General features: G+C 45.1%; 1 protein-coding gene across 6 annotated transcripts in view; it reads left to right on the plus strand.

The window, feature by feature from the left end:
- Positions 1-14,900, plus strand: part of VPS13D (vacuolar protein sorting 13 homolog D) — a 107,449-nt gene that overhangs the window by 57,403 nt on the left and 35,146 nt on the right. For 4 of the 6 annotated variants that reach the window (XM_042478869.1, XM_042478868.1, XM_042478871.1 and 1 more), the window contains 11 exons: positions 621-796; positions 2,721-2,844; positions 3,631-3,866; positions 4,397-4,505; positions 5,370-5,533; positions 6,533-6,641; positions 9,100-9,279; positions 10,418-10,525; positions 11,359-11,508; positions 11,806-11,955; positions 13,937-14,033. In XM_042478869.1, the coding sequence (XP_042334803.1) occupies positions 621-796; positions 2,721-2,844; positions 3,631-3,866; positions 4,397-4,505; positions 5,370-5,533; positions 6,533-6,641; positions 9,100-9,279; positions 10,418-10,525; positions 11,359-11,508; positions 11,806-11,955; positions 13,937-14,033 (1,603 nt within the window). Of the gene's footprint in view, positions 1-620; positions 797-2,720; positions 2,845-3,630; positions 3,867-4,396; positions 4,506-5,369; positions 5,534-6,532; positions 6,642-9,099; positions 9,280-10,417; positions 10,526-11,358; positions 11,509-11,805; positions 11,956-13,936; positions 14,034-14,900 lie in introns of those variants that run through there. The other 2 variants (XR_006104987.1, XM_042478872.1) reach the window with 2 other exon arrangements.

A 14,900-nucleotide genomic window follows, 5' to 3' on the forward strand; every position in this document is an offset into this window, starting at 1 on the left:
TGGAGAACTATTCCCCCATGTTTCCCTATAGGCAAGTATTCCCCAGTGTTTCCCTATGGGGAACTATTCCCCCATGTTTCCCTATAGGCAAGTATTCCCCAGTGTTTCCCTATGGGGTACTATTCCCCCATGTTTCCCTATGGGCAGGTATTCCCCCATGTTTCCCTATGGGCAAGTATTCCCCAGTGTTTCCCTATGGGGAACCATTCCCCCATGTTTCCCTATGGAGAACTATTCCCCCATGTTTCCCTATAGGCAAGTATTCCCCAGTGTTTCCCTATGGGGAACTATTCCCCCATGTTTCCCTATAGGCAAGTATTCCCCAGTGTTTCCCTATGGGGAACTATTCCCCCATGTTTCCCTATGGGCAGGTATTCCCCAGTGTTTCCTTATGGGCAAGTATGGTTTCCTTATGGGCAAGTTCTGCCATTTGTTTTAGAACTACGCCATTTTTTATAATCCGTGAGCTGCTTTGGGTACCTTCGGGGAGGAAGGCGACGTATAAATGAAACGGAAACTGAAATGATTTTTTTTAAGTGCATTGATAAATACGGACAGGAATGGATGGTCTGAGGAATCCTCCGGTTAACATTGTAAGGGCCTTTTCACTTTGTCTTTAGGGATCTTCGAACCCAGACGGCTACATTTCCACCTTGCCCGGCTCCAGTGTTGTGTTCCATTGGCCGCGCAACGATTATGACCAGCTCTTGTGCGTTCGGCTGATGGATGTCCCCAACTGCATTTGGTCTGGAGGCTTTGAGGTCAACAAAAACAATTCCTTCCATATCAATATGAGGTATTGTGTGGATTACATGGTGGCATTTTAAACACACACACATATACACACTTCCTTGATCCCCTGTTCCTTTAGTCCAGTGGCAAATGTTGACGTTGTTCTGGGAAACGTGGAGGACAGTAATGGGCATAGACAGTTTCCTGTTATGTCGATCCTAGCAATTAAAATGTCGGTCTTTAGGTACATTTCTTTTCAAGATTATCTGTGATGTGGATATGTTCTGTTTGGGAGGCGGAATTTGGATCATCTAAAGAGTTCCAGACACAATGGAGTCTTTAACGTACAACCCAGGCAGGACCATGTTGAATGTAGGTTGGGAGCTTCAGGTAAATCTCTGGTGGAAGAGAAAGCAAAAAGTCTTGACATGAACAAAAGTGAAAACACTCTGTTCTCAGCTGTCTATGAAAGCACATGTGGGGAGTTGGTTATGCTGTTGGTCACAAATTTCCTCGCTTCAGAGGCCTTCTGTCCTTAAGTCTTAAGCCAGTAGTCATCCACTTGAGCCAGAATTAGTGCCTGACTCTGGTCAGAGGATTGAATAGTCACAGAAGGTTGGTTTATTTGTCTATCCCTAGGTTAGAGGACATGTGTCTCCATCTCATGCTCTCAAGTCGACTTTGACTTATGGTGACCCAGTGAATGAGAGATCTTTAAGTCACTCTGTTCTCAGCAACCTGCTCAATTCAAGATCCTTTTAGGACCAGAGCCTGAATCCCTGTTTGGCCATGGAAACCTACTGGGTAATGAAAAACAAGTTTGTTGTTGTCGCGTGCCTTCAAATCATTTCTGACTTATGGCGACCCTATCTTGCGGTTTTCTTGGCACATTTCTTCAGAGTTGGTTTGCCATAGCCTTCCTCTGAGGCTGAGCATGCGCAACTTGTCCAAGCTCACCCAGTGGGTTTCCGTGGCCGAGCCAGGATCAGAACTCTGGTCTCCAGAGTCGTAGTCCAGCACTCAAACCGCTGGACTGCATCCATTTTAAAACCCTCTCCTTTAAAAATATTCACTTCTCAGAAAACTTTTCAGACTAAAGAAGCCTTTGGTGACAATAGAACTGCTATGCTCTTTGCATAGATAAAAGGAACGTCCTTATATTGAAAGCAACGATGTTCAAGGAAAGATGTATTCGTCTTATGGGTTGCTATTGATCCGGGCACGGGAGAGATTTCGTTTCCATCCGCCAGGAGGCACTGCTTGCCGAACGAAAAGAAAACTCCCAAGCTTTCTCACTCCTGGATGCTATCTCTCGCAAAGGAGGAAACATGTCAGAATCAGGCAGTGCATCAACATAAAGAAGTTCTTGTGCATAGGCAAAGCTATAGGCTAGGATCCATGTACATGTCTGCACCATTAGACAGATTTTGAATCCCTTTCTGTGCATGTGTTATGGCTAAACTGGCCGCAGTGTATATATGTATGTATATACATTATATATAGCCTCTTGCAGAATTATTGGAGGTTGGATAACCTTACAGCCACTGAAGTCAGTAACAAGACATAGAAATGAAGTGGCCAGGTTTATTCTGGGTTGCCTTGTTCATTTAATGCAACTAGGTGTCCGAGGGACTCCAAGTGGTCCTTCTTTACGTCCCAGAAGTCCACACCTCTCTCGGTGTTGTAGGGATCCTTGTCTTTCTTGTCACCAGTAAACGCGATTGTCCTGGAACAAAATGCAAGCATTTATAGACAAGTGAGTATTTTGCAGAAGGTAGCTTTGTAGAACTGCGGAGGTCGAAACGGAGACATTGCACATCATACCCACTGGCCTGCAACATTGTTGGAATAGGTTTGGAGAGTACTGCTGACATCTGGCCTTTGCTGGTAACGGTGAGCCATGAGTCGAACCCTCTAATAGGTGAACCAGTGCTTTCCGCTTGTTAGTGAAGCCCATTGGGACTGTTTGCTTTTTTCATGTTTTTCAGGGATACCCTTGGCAAGTGCTACTTCTTGCGTGTTGAGATCACTCTCAAGGGAGCCACGTATCGGGTTTCATTTTGTGATACCGACCAGTTGCCACCTCCGTTCCGCATAGACAACTTTTCTAAGGTAAAAAGTTCTTGTTTCTGGAAAATGCGTATAGTTGGTCCTCCTTATCCGTGGATTCAACCATCCATGGCTTGGAAAAGCACACCTTCATTTTGCCATTTTATATAAGGGGCACCATTTTACTATGCCATTGTATATCATGGGACTTGAGCATCCAGGACCCCCACTGGGGGTCCTGGAACCAAACCCAGGCCTGATTCCCACTCCTTTTAAACTGGATCGCAACCAGTCCAAATGTCCCTGGTTCCCACTTGAATCGATTCACCGAAGCGATCCGGAGAGGAGGGCCATGCGCTAGACCCTTTTAACTCGCAACTTTTTGACGCTGATGTTTTCCACGTCTTATTGGATAAATTGATTCTGCGCAAGTGTGAACCAGATGCGGATCGGAATCGATTTAAATTTGCCCTTCGGCCGGCTGGCGCAGGTCCATTTTGAACCGATTCATTCGTCAATGTGAACCACAAGTGGGTTGTATTAGAGGAGAAAAGTGCGATTGGGGCAAATGTAGTGGGAATCACGCTTCGCTGTCGAATCGATCCATCGATTCAGATTGCACACCAATGTATTTGTAACTGGGAATGAGGCCCCAGTGGATACCAAGGGTTTGTAATGGCTGTTAAGGCACATGTGTCAGTGTAAATTTGAGTGTGAACCAGTGAGTCCTGGGTTTGGATCTGAGCTTTTGTCTCATTTATTGGGTAACCTTGATGCAAGTCTGTGTCTGTATTGGTAAGTATTTGGCTTTAGCATCTATCAACCCCTTTTTCATTGCTGTTCTTGTAGGTCCCCATTGTGTTCTCTCAGCATGGGGTTGCTGAACCCCGGCTCAGCACCGACGTCAAGCCGGCTACCTCTTTGGATTACGCCTGGGATGAACCCGCTCTCCTGCCCTACATAACACTGACGGTCAAAGGGGCCGGCTCTTCCGAAATCACTTGCTGCATGGATGACTTTCAAGACAGCAAGCAGCTCTACTATGAGAACTTCATTTACATTGCTGCAACCTATACGTTCTCAGGGTAACTCCTCCCTTATATGGTGTATTGGATGCTACTGGAAAGACAGTGTTAAATTCTGCCCATTGTTAAGAGGTGTATTTATTTGCATCTGTATGCCCTTCTTCATCCTCTTTAGTTTCAGGGTGTTTTGCAACAGCCAGGAGCATAACAATACAAGTATCTTGCAACACAAATGTCCATGCAATGCTTTCTTGTGCCAGTGATGACTTTCATAACTAGGAATTTAACTGCACCCTCCATTTTATTCACAGCCAGAAGCAGTGAAAAATTTACCTATGTCACATAACCAGGAGAAGTTACTTTTTGGATTACAGCTCCCTGAATCTCCCAGATAGCATGATCTTGTTGACTGGGGGATTATGAGAGCTGTAGTCTAAAATATAACTTATCCAACAACTCTACTCATCAACTTGCCTCCCACCCGAAGTTGCCTTTTCGGCTTAGTTAAAGTGTTCATACTTTTAAAACTTGTGTGTGCCTGAAATTGCGGTGAAATTGAAATCCCTAATGTTTTTCCTTTGGAATTGTAGACTGCAGGAAGAGAGTGGAAGGCCGGTTGCTTCGAATAAAGAAGTCGAATGTGCCGAGCTTGTCCTGGACGTTTCTCTGAAGACGCAGAGAGTCATATTAAAGAAAAAGGTATGACACTTTGGAGGTGGAACTGTTGAGACATATGAACACCATTGTCAATGTAAACAGTATGTCATAACAGCATAACAATATGACTTCAGGAGCCTCATTGCTCATTGGAAGAACCTATGTCCTCAGTACTAAATACACTCATCCCTCCATATCTGTGGCTTTCATATTTGTGACTTTGCTTATTCACGGATGTGATTAATATGTCCTCTCTAGGAATATCTAGGTCCTCTGGTACAACTCTATGGTCAACTTTGACCAAATGTTGCACTGAAAGACCTAGAGATTCCTAGAGAGGATACTCTACTAGACCTTTGTAGCTCCTCCAGTGCAGTTCTATGGTCAGTGCCTGTTAGACGTTGACCACAGAGTTGCATTGAAAGACCTAGAGATTCCTAGATAGGATACTCTACTAGGCCTTTGTAGCTCCTCCAGCACAGTTCTGTGGTCAGTGTCTGTTGGATATTGACCACAGAGTTGCATTGAAAGACCTAGAGATTCCTAGAGAGGTGTCCTCTCAGGTAAAACCATGGTGTTTTTGTTATTTGCGTTTTCTCCATATTCACGGGGGTCTTGTGCCCCTAACCCTAGCAAATATGGAGGGACAAGTGTATTTATAGTTTTTTTGTGGGTTTTTGGGGCCACGTTCGAGAAGAGTTTGTTCCTGACGTATATTTGCTTATGTAACCCATGCTCACTCTTAGTCAGCTCAGCATTCCAGAATTCCAAAGCATTGAGCCGTGGCAGTTAAAGAAGTGTCAAACTGCATTATTTCTGCAGTGTAGATGCACTCTCGGCCTCTAGAAACAATGGAGTGTATGCTGAGCTGTTTAGATTCTCACATCTTCCTATGCTTTCTCACAGGAGCCAGGGAAGCGGTCTCAACTGTGGCGCATGACAGGCACCGGCATGCTTTGCCACGAGGGCTCTGCGGTTCCCCACCACCCAAATAAGCCCTCCCCGCCTCGGTCCACTGAATCCTCCATGATCCTGGACATTGCAGGCCTGGCAGCAGTCACGGATAACAGGTACACGGACTTCAGAAATCTGTTTTCCTAACCTGCGGAAGTCTCAGTTCTTTCCTACACGTAAATCCAGCCCTGTTCATCATTTTAGCAGTACCTTTTAGGCCAGGGGTAGGCAACCTTTTTGAGCCGGGGGCCGGGTTGCTTTCACTCAGACAACTGGGGGGCCAAACGCAAAATGGCGCCCGGAGCGGCGCGAAAGCTGCGGCAGGGACAGCAATCGGCGGCAGGACCGGGCTGGGGCCGGTCCCAAGGCCTCGCCAGGCCGGATCCGGCCCGCGGGCCGTAGGTTGCCGACCCATGGTTTAGGCTGTCATTTTGAAATGAGTGAAAGCAGTTGTTGTTAAGCAGTTGCAAGTCAGGAACCCTAACTAGTTTAACTACCCTATATACATTGTGCCCATCCCATACGCGCCGTTATATTGAATGGTGCTCAAGCATACGTGTTTTTCACCTTACAAGGGGGATTCCGGAACACATCCCCCATGTAAGGTAAGGGACCACTGTACTCGACTATAAGTCGACCTCATGTATATGTCGAAGTTTTGGGGCCAAAATTGTGGATTTGGTTATGACCCATGGATAAGTTGAGGGTAAAATTTAGAGGCACATAGCAAAGGATCTAAAGGTTGAAGCAAAGCAAACCACAATGTCAAAGAACTTAACTCTTTGTGGTTACTCTTAAGGCTGGATGGATGCCCAGCCTTAAGCAGAGGGAGTCAGTGCTTCACATATTATACTCTTGCTTTTCACCAGGGGGTGGTTCCTTCCTTTAAATAAGAGTTAAGATACAGTTCTTACATTGACCCATGGATAAGTCAGCTCAAGTTTTTGGGGTCAATTTTTGACCTAGATTTCTAGACTTACACATGAGTATATACAGTATTGCTAAATTACCCTATATCTGTGGATCCCTGAGCAACATGCAATCCGTCAAATGACACGTATCATTATTACTGCTGTGATGCACCAAGAAAGCTACCAGTGAGTTTTCCTTTACAGGTATGAACCACTGATGCTAAGAAAGCCAGACAGACGGCGTAGTACCACCCAGACCTGGAGTTTTCGGGATGGCAAGTTAGTCTGCGGCATGCATGGGCTGGTTGTACAGGTTGGCATTGTTATTTCCCTTGATGCTGCTTAGAACGAATGTGGAGTGAATTGATTTAATATCAGGATTCTCAAAAACCTGTCTGAATTGCATCAAAAGCTGATAGAGGTACCTTAAGATTTTTTAAAAGTAAAATTGAACCATGTGAAGTCAAAGGCGTTCGTGGCTGGTATCTATAGTTTTTTGTGGGCTTTGGGGGGCTTTGTGGCCATGTTCTAGAAGGGTTTATTCCTGACGTTTCGCCAGCATCCGTGGCTGGCATCTTCAGAGAATGCTGTCATGGAAGAGAGAGGGGTATATATACTGTTGGTTGAGAAAAAGTGATTTACATGTTACTGTCTATCGTTCTGTTGTTGAATGGCAATAGATACCTTGTAGACCTTGCAATTCATCAACAGAACAATACATAGATTAACATGTAAATCACTTCTTCTCAACCAACAGTAAATATACCCCACTCTCTTCCATGCCAGCATTCTCTGAAGATGCCAGCCACAAATGCCGGCGAAACGTCAGGAATAAACTCTGCTAGAACATGGCCACAAGGCCTGGAAAACCCACAAAAAACTATAATTGAACCAGCCTTTTCATTTCTATGAAATAGACTTAATGTTCCAGCAGTGCGCAGTCAAAAGCAAAAAGGGATGGGACCCATATACCATCTTATTTCAGTTTAACGTTCTTACTGGAAGCAACTGAGCTTTGAGAAAGGCATTGCAACCTTTATGAAACCAGCCAACTGTGGCTTTATGGCACATAGGGTTTTCATGGGGTAATAGGTCTTTAAAAACTCCATGTCTGGACCCCAAGAGACCTCCTAACATGACCATCATGGGTTGACTTTAGCCAATGTACATAGTTCCTCATATGGCCTTCCCAAGGTCCCCCAGGAGACCTCCTAACATGGCTGTCATGGGTTGGCTTTAGCTAATGCACATGATTCCTCATATGGCCTTCCCAAGGTCCCCCAGGAGACCTCCTAACATGGCCGTCATGGGTTAGCTTTAGCTAATGCACATGGTTGTTCATTTGGCCTTCCTAAGGTGACCCAGGAGACCTATCATGGCCTTCATGGGTTGGCTTTAGCTAATGCACATGGTTCTTCATATGGCCTTCCTAAGGTGACCCAAGAGACCTCCTATCATGGCTGTCATGGGCTGGCTTTAGCTAATGCACATGGTTCTTCATATGGCCTTCCCAAGGTCCTTAGAAAGGGTGGCATATACATAGGACCAATGGCACAGAGGACAGTTCTTCCTACTTGTGTCCCCACCAGATCTTTCCATTATAATCCTTTTTAAAAAAGGAAAAGAGAGTGGGTGGAAACCAGATAGCCTTCTCTTCTGCCTGAACTTTTCTTCCAGGAATGGTTTACGGTCTGCAGGTTTTTGTTCATTTCTGTCCTAGCTTCATCCTGTTCTGCTCTTCTTTCCAAAAAAGCAATCTTTTTTTAAACCAATTCCTATGCAATCTCCCTTGCTGGTCATAGCAGGACTTTCCTTCTTGTAATAAAAGACGGAGGGAGCGAGAGAGAGAGAGAGAGAGAGAGCAGGAGGGAGAACTAGAAGCTTAAATTGATTGTGATGATTATGATGAATGGCCTTTTTGTAAGGGAAGGATTTTTCAAAGACAGCACACAAACTGTGTCCGTAAGTATCAAACCCACCTTAGGTTTAAAACAAAAAAAGACTCAAAAGTCAGGGGCTGAGATGTTTGATCAAAGACCGTCTGCTTTGCGCTATACATCTGGAACGAATTTGTCGGCTGCAGTATAACAGATGCACTCTTTAGAATTCCTTATTAAAGGGATGCTGTCGACGTTTATGATTCTTCCATTTGACCTGACTTTCCTTCTCACTCCCTTTGCTCCATAAAGTCATGCTGTTCCTCCTCAACTTTTCAAAAGCAGTAATGCACGTTCATTGCAAAACATTGCTCTCTGTACCTGAGATCTCCACCCCTGGGCTTCTTTTTTTGTTGTTTTAAAAAAGGAGAGAGGTGTCTATATAAAAAAGCTTCACCAAAAAGACAGAAGCTAATATCGGAGACTGATTATATACAGGATATCCACAGCCAGAATACTATTAGCTCAAAAATGGAAAAGTGCAGAAGTCCCTTAAAACAATAGAAAGCAATAGAGATGGACAAGCGAACATGCGCAGTCGATGGAGACAATTTTAAAAAGACATAGACAAGAAGGGCAAATATTTTTAGACTTCATTGCTTTACTGTTTATAATCCTGTGCACAATAAAGAAAGTTGAAAGGAGATTTAAAAAGTCCATGCATTTGAAATGTACTGAATGAAGAGGCGTTCTTAGGAGTTCTGCACTACTTTCCAGTTCTGGGATCTGCCCCTGATTTTGCTCTGGATGCGAAATGTTGTCTGTTTTGAGTGCGTTTACCTTCTTTTTTTCGTTTCCAGGCTTTCTTATCTTCTGTTTGGTTTTGTGTTCCAGGCCAAAGGAGGCAGAGCAGGGCTGCGCGACGGAGCGGAGGTGGTTCTGGGTCCGGATACTTCCATGGAAATGTTGGGTCCAGTGCCACCGGAGCAGCAGTTTATCAACCAGAAGATGAGGCCTGGCTCTGGAGTCCTTGTCGTCAGGGTCATCCCTGATGGTCCCACCAGAGTCCTGCAGGTGATGGGTGTTTTCCATGTGATCGATCCATATCTACAAGTTAGATTAGTGTGCTTTGTAGTATCGATACGTTCTTCCTCTATGTACTCATGAAGACAGGAGTTATACAGTGCACCCGCGTTATATGCGGCTTGAAGCATGCGGGGCGCAAGGGTCAGCGCATCCTATTTGCATGAATGGGGCATGCTGCCATGCTGTGCGCCCCATGCGCCGGCGCTGCGCAGCCACTGGCACGAGCCCCATTCATTTCAATGGGGCTTGAGCATTCGCGTTTTTTCTCTCATGCAGGGAGGGTCCGGAATGGAACCCCTGCATAAGAGAAGGTCGGACTGTATATTCAAATGCTTACACCCCTTTCCTTTCCTCAAAATGGCCATCGTGGAAAATCAAGATTTACTTAGGGGGAGTAGAGCCTACCGAGAAATGGCAGTGTGCAGGCGCCTGTTTTTACCCCAGAGGGACGGCGCAGCCCCCAAACCGTGCGCTGTCACTCCGGAGTTTAAAAAACCCCAGTGTTTCCGGGTTCTTTTTGGGGAAACCTAAGCAACACATGACGACGTGCAGATGCCGCACATCACTTACATCAAAATGGCAGCGCCCATATAGACGGGATGCCACCGTTATTGCGCCGCCGTGCCATGCTAGGCTTAGGGACAGCGCGGTTGGTGCACAGTCCCTAACCCTAAAATTGGCACCAGCACAGCGCATTTGGCTCGTCTGTTCTGGGTCATAGTTACGGCTGTGAGGTTGATCATAGCAAAAAAATGGAAACTTGAAGAAGTACCCAAAATAGAAGAATGGAAACTGAAAGCCACAGACATGAGAGAGTCGGATATACTGACATTTTTGATTAATAATAATCTACAAAGTAGAAAAAGAATGGCTTCCTTCTGAGATCCTTAATTATATTAACGTAAATTCAATTTGGACGCCAACAATTTTAAAGTTATAAATGTCAAACTGTAAAACAACCTAAAAGCGGATGATGAGAAACTGATAACGGATCTTCCAAGGATGCCAAAATCCAAGGGTGCCCAAATCCGTGGATGTTCAAGTCCCATGATGTACAGTGGCATAGCAAAATGGTGTCTGTTATAGAAAATGGGGGAGAAAATCTTAATAGTGCATTCTGTATTAGATAACAGACTTCAACCAACGCAGAAATGATCGTTTCTCGTATGAAGGGGATGAGATGGAGCAAGACCTGCGGAGGCTGAAGAATCCTGATACTGAGCAGGAGCTGGAAGTGAGTCACCATAAATGTAATAGTAACTCCATAAATTGTGTACACACACACACACACACACACACTCTCTCTCTCCACAATCAACTGTCTAACCTCATCCTCATGGTGAAATTTCACTTTCTTTTAAGTTTCAGATGTCAGAGCAAGTGCAACTTGTTTTACTTTGCTGTTTGAATGTTTGGCATTGCTCACCCACGAGCTTATTCAAATTTGGAACTTTAATGTGATGTCGAAGGCTTTCATGGCTGGAAGCCATAGTTTTTTGTGGGTTTTTCAGCCTCTGTGGCCACGTTCTGGAAGAGTTTATTCCTGATGTTTCGCCAGCCTCTATGGCTGGCATCTTTTGCATCTGTGGCTGGCATCTTTCTCTCTGAAGATGGAAGCCACAGAGGCTGGCAAAACGTCAGGAATAAACTCTTCCAGAACATGGCCACAGAGCCGAGAAAACCCACAGAAAACTTTGGGACTTTAATGCTTATGAAGATTACAGTTGGCCCTCTATGTTTGCAGCTTTTACTTTTGTGGATTTGATTCTCTAGGAATCTCTAGGTCCTCTAGGATGACTCTGTGGTCGACGTCCGTCAGAAACTGTGCTGGAGTTGTGGAGGACCTAGACATTCCTAGAGAGGATGCTTCCCTGGCCAACTGTAGGTCCTCCAACACCATTCTTGGTTTGACTTCCAGTGGCCATAGAGAGGTGTTCCCTCGGGTGAAAAAACAGAGTGAATTTTTATTTGTGATTTCCCCACTTTCATGGCTGTCCTGCATCCCTAAACCCAGGGATTTGTGGAGGGTCCACTGTATTCTGAATCAGTTTTCCGTTCCTTTTGCAGGTCCAGTTGAAATTAGAAGGTGGAATAGGCTTATCTCTAGTTAACAAAGCCCCAGAAGAGCTGGTTTTTGCAAGCTTTACTGGCATCAACGTCCATTTCACGCAGCTGTCAGCGAGTCAAGTGCTTGAACTAAGCATACAAGATGTGCAGGTAATGGAACGGAGCAGCCCTCAAATGGGAATTATGGAGGAATACTCCAAAATAAAGTGCATCCCGGAGCGTGAAAGCAATATTTCAACTGGAAACAGATTCAAGGATCTTTTGCTGGAAAGTAGCCCTCCTTCATAGAAAGGCCGTACGGTTTCCTATCATTGCAAGGGAAACTATTCCTGAGCATTGGGGCAGCTTCGGAACAAAATAGTCCAGTAAGGGCACCATTTTCCATCAAGGGCTGCCAGTCTGCAAATGAAACGTACCCATACTTATTCTCTGACTGTTTTTCTGTAGGTGGACAACCAGCTTCTTCGTACTACTCAGCCTTTCATGCTTTTCTTGACCCCTAAAATGGGCGAAAACGAAGCGGTCGAGACGGGTCCCGCTGTGCAGTTGAATGCCATGAAATTTCCCAGTAAGAGCCCTTTAACTGATATATACAAGGTAATCCAGCAACCGAATGTCAGTTCTGGCTGTTGAAATGTTATTATTTTTTTACAAAACGGAAAGAAATTAGCTCTCTATGTTTAAAGTGCTGGTGAGTGCCGACAGGATTAGAGTCAACATGGAGCCACTGAGAAGCAAAGAGTGAAATGAATTGTAAATAGGGCTGCATTACACTGCAGAGTTAATGCGGTTCGACGCCGCTTTAACTGTGATGATGGGCCATGCAGTCTCTGAGAACCGCCTGGCATCACTGCTATGACGGATAGGTGCCTTGTTGCGACTTCAGTGGTTGCACCAGGCCACAAATACAGATGGGAAGGCAGCTGTTCATTGTCATTGTGGAGAGCATACAAGTAACAGGGAATTCAGGGCCAGAATGCTCTGGAGGCATTCCAGAATATTCTGGCAAGTGAAGAGAGAGAGTTGTAAGTAGTAACTTAGATACCTGTCAGGTGGAGTAGGTGGGGATTGTTTCAGATCTTAGGAAGGTTGTTTTTGGACTCCAGCTCTCCAAATCCCCTTGCCGACATCCGAGGGAGTCCACACTTTTAGTTGTAGTTGAAACATGTAACTTTCCCAATATCGGATTATTCCGATCACCCCTCTCACGTGTCCCATTTGCAGCCCTCCACCTGCCTCCCGTTAGTGGAAGTTTTCTCTAACGTTTCCTTTCCCCGTCGCACTGCAGGTTTGTGCAACAGCAGAGTTTTTCTTTCTTTTATGAAAATATTTCCATCCTACTCTCTGCCGTGAAATCTCAAGTCTGTAGACACTTAGCATATATACTCGACTATAAGTCGATCTCATGTATAAGTCAAGGGCAGGTTTTGGGGGCAAAATTATGGCCCTTGGATAAGTAAATTTAGGGACATGCAACAGAGGAGCTAAATGATGAAGCAAAGGAAAAAGATGCCAAAAACCCTACAAAATTCTGGCAGGCAAAAAGATTTTGGCTCATACTAAATGCTGGATGGAAGAGAGAGCAGAGGGAGACCGGTGCTTCCAGGACATTGCACTCTTGCCTTTCAACAGGGGATGGTTGGTTCCCTTTTTAATGAGAGTTAAAGTATAGTATTTACATTGACCCATGGATAAGTCAAGCTAGGTTTTTGGGGTCAATTTGTTGACTAAAATTTCTAGACTTATCCATGGGTACATACAGGACCTGTACGGACAGGCCAAAATAAAGCTGCTTCGGGTCACTTTGGAGGTATGCTGTTTAAATGCTGCATGCGTCCTAAGAGTCCGAAAGCCACGCCAAAGCCATGCTCCAGTCCTAAGGATTGGAGCGCAGCTTTGGCGCAGCTTCTGGCCTCTGTGTGTCATTTAAACAGCATGCTTCCAAAGTGACCCGAAGCAGCTTTATTTTGGCCTGTCTGTTCGGGCCCATGGTAAAACAATTTAAGCCATTCAAAATGATTGCAGATTAAAAACAATGGTATAATTTAAATGGGAGAAAAGCCTAGGCGGCACAGCAGCGGAGGTGACCCGGTGCTCTCCGACTCTTTCGGATTGCAAATACCAGGCTTCCTGACGGTGTGCCCTACCGGTGATGGGCACTGTAGTACAAAACCAGCTCCCTTGGTTAAATGTAAAAAGTGCGGCTGACCCTGCATGGCTTCCCGATTGAACCCGATGAGACGAAAAGGTGACTTCTTACGATAGGAGCTTGTTAATGCTCTGTGTTAACATTCCATCTGCCTTGTGGAATATGGATCTGATTCAAGTCTTGTAGTTTCCTGCTGGCTCTGGACTCGTTCCTTAGCCAGAGTGAGCAAAAGCCGTGGGAGGCTGGAATTCAGAACTCCGCATGCATTTTGTTAAAAAAGGCAAGCACGTGTTGTCTGCTTGTGTTTGCAGGTCACCTTGTGAGTATATTTAGACAGCGAACGCTTCACGTGATCACTTCTGTTTGCTTTCGCAGAGTGCTTTGCGCGGGGGCAGCATGGTAGAACTTAACTATTGCTTCTCCTTACAGCATTTGATGATCACTGCTAGCAAGTTCACAGTCCAGATCGAGGAGAAGCTCTTCCTTAAACTTCTGAGTTTCTTTGGCTATGATCAGACAGAATCAGGTATGTTTTCAGGTCTCCAGCTAGAACTGTGGAATCTATACATAAAGGGACTTGGAAAGGCTTGGAAATGTGTCGCTGGCCTCATTCCCAGCAACAGATAAATCAGCCTGCGATCCGAATCGATGGATTGATTCGACATCGGAGCGTGGTTCATACTACATTTGCCCCAATTGCTTTTTCTTGCTGCAGAATAAATGATAATAACCCACTTGTGGTTCACATTGATGAATGAATTGATTCAAAATAGACCTGCTCCAGCCGGCCGAAGGGCAAATGTGAATCGATTCTGATCCGCATCTGGTTCACACTTGTGCTGAATCTATTTATCCAAAAAGACGCGGGTTAAATGGATCTAGTGCATGCCCCTCCCTCTCCAAATCACTTCAGCAACTCGATTCAGGTGGGCACCAGGGTCATTTGAACTGGCTTAAACCGATTTGCGATCCGGTTTAAAAGGTAGTGGGAATCTGGCCACTGTTAGGAGGGAAAGGCCTAGCAGAATACATCTCACCAATCCCAGATTTATATGTCCTTTTCTCTCTTTTGCTGCTCTTGTATGCTCAGTATGGGATTTTGGAGTCAGCTGCCTTTTACCTTGCCTGTTGGACGCAGGCGGACCGCAACAATTGAATCCTGTTCCTTCCCCGCTCAAGCTTTATTGCGTTGTTTACTGCAGACATGTTGATCCAGTTCTTCTCAAGCTCTCCTCCACTTTCATCTCAATGCCAATGCTACTAAAAAACAGTTTCAGATAGACAGAGTATCAGGGTTCACATTCATAGTTTGTCGAATCTCGGGATGGGTACTGTACCTCTTCAGTATCCTTTCTCATGACAGTAATAGTGCCGTAGATATCCCAAGATAAAT

This window comes from Sceloporus undulatus, chromosome 7 (genome assembly GCF_019175285.1).
Source record: "Sceloporus undulatus isolate JIND9_A2432 ecotype Alabama chromosome 7, SceUnd_v1.1, whole genome shotgun sequence".
Taxonomy (NCBI): Eukaryota; Metazoa; Chordata; class Lepidosauria; order Squamata; family Phrynosomatidae; genus Sceloporus; species Sceloporus undulatus.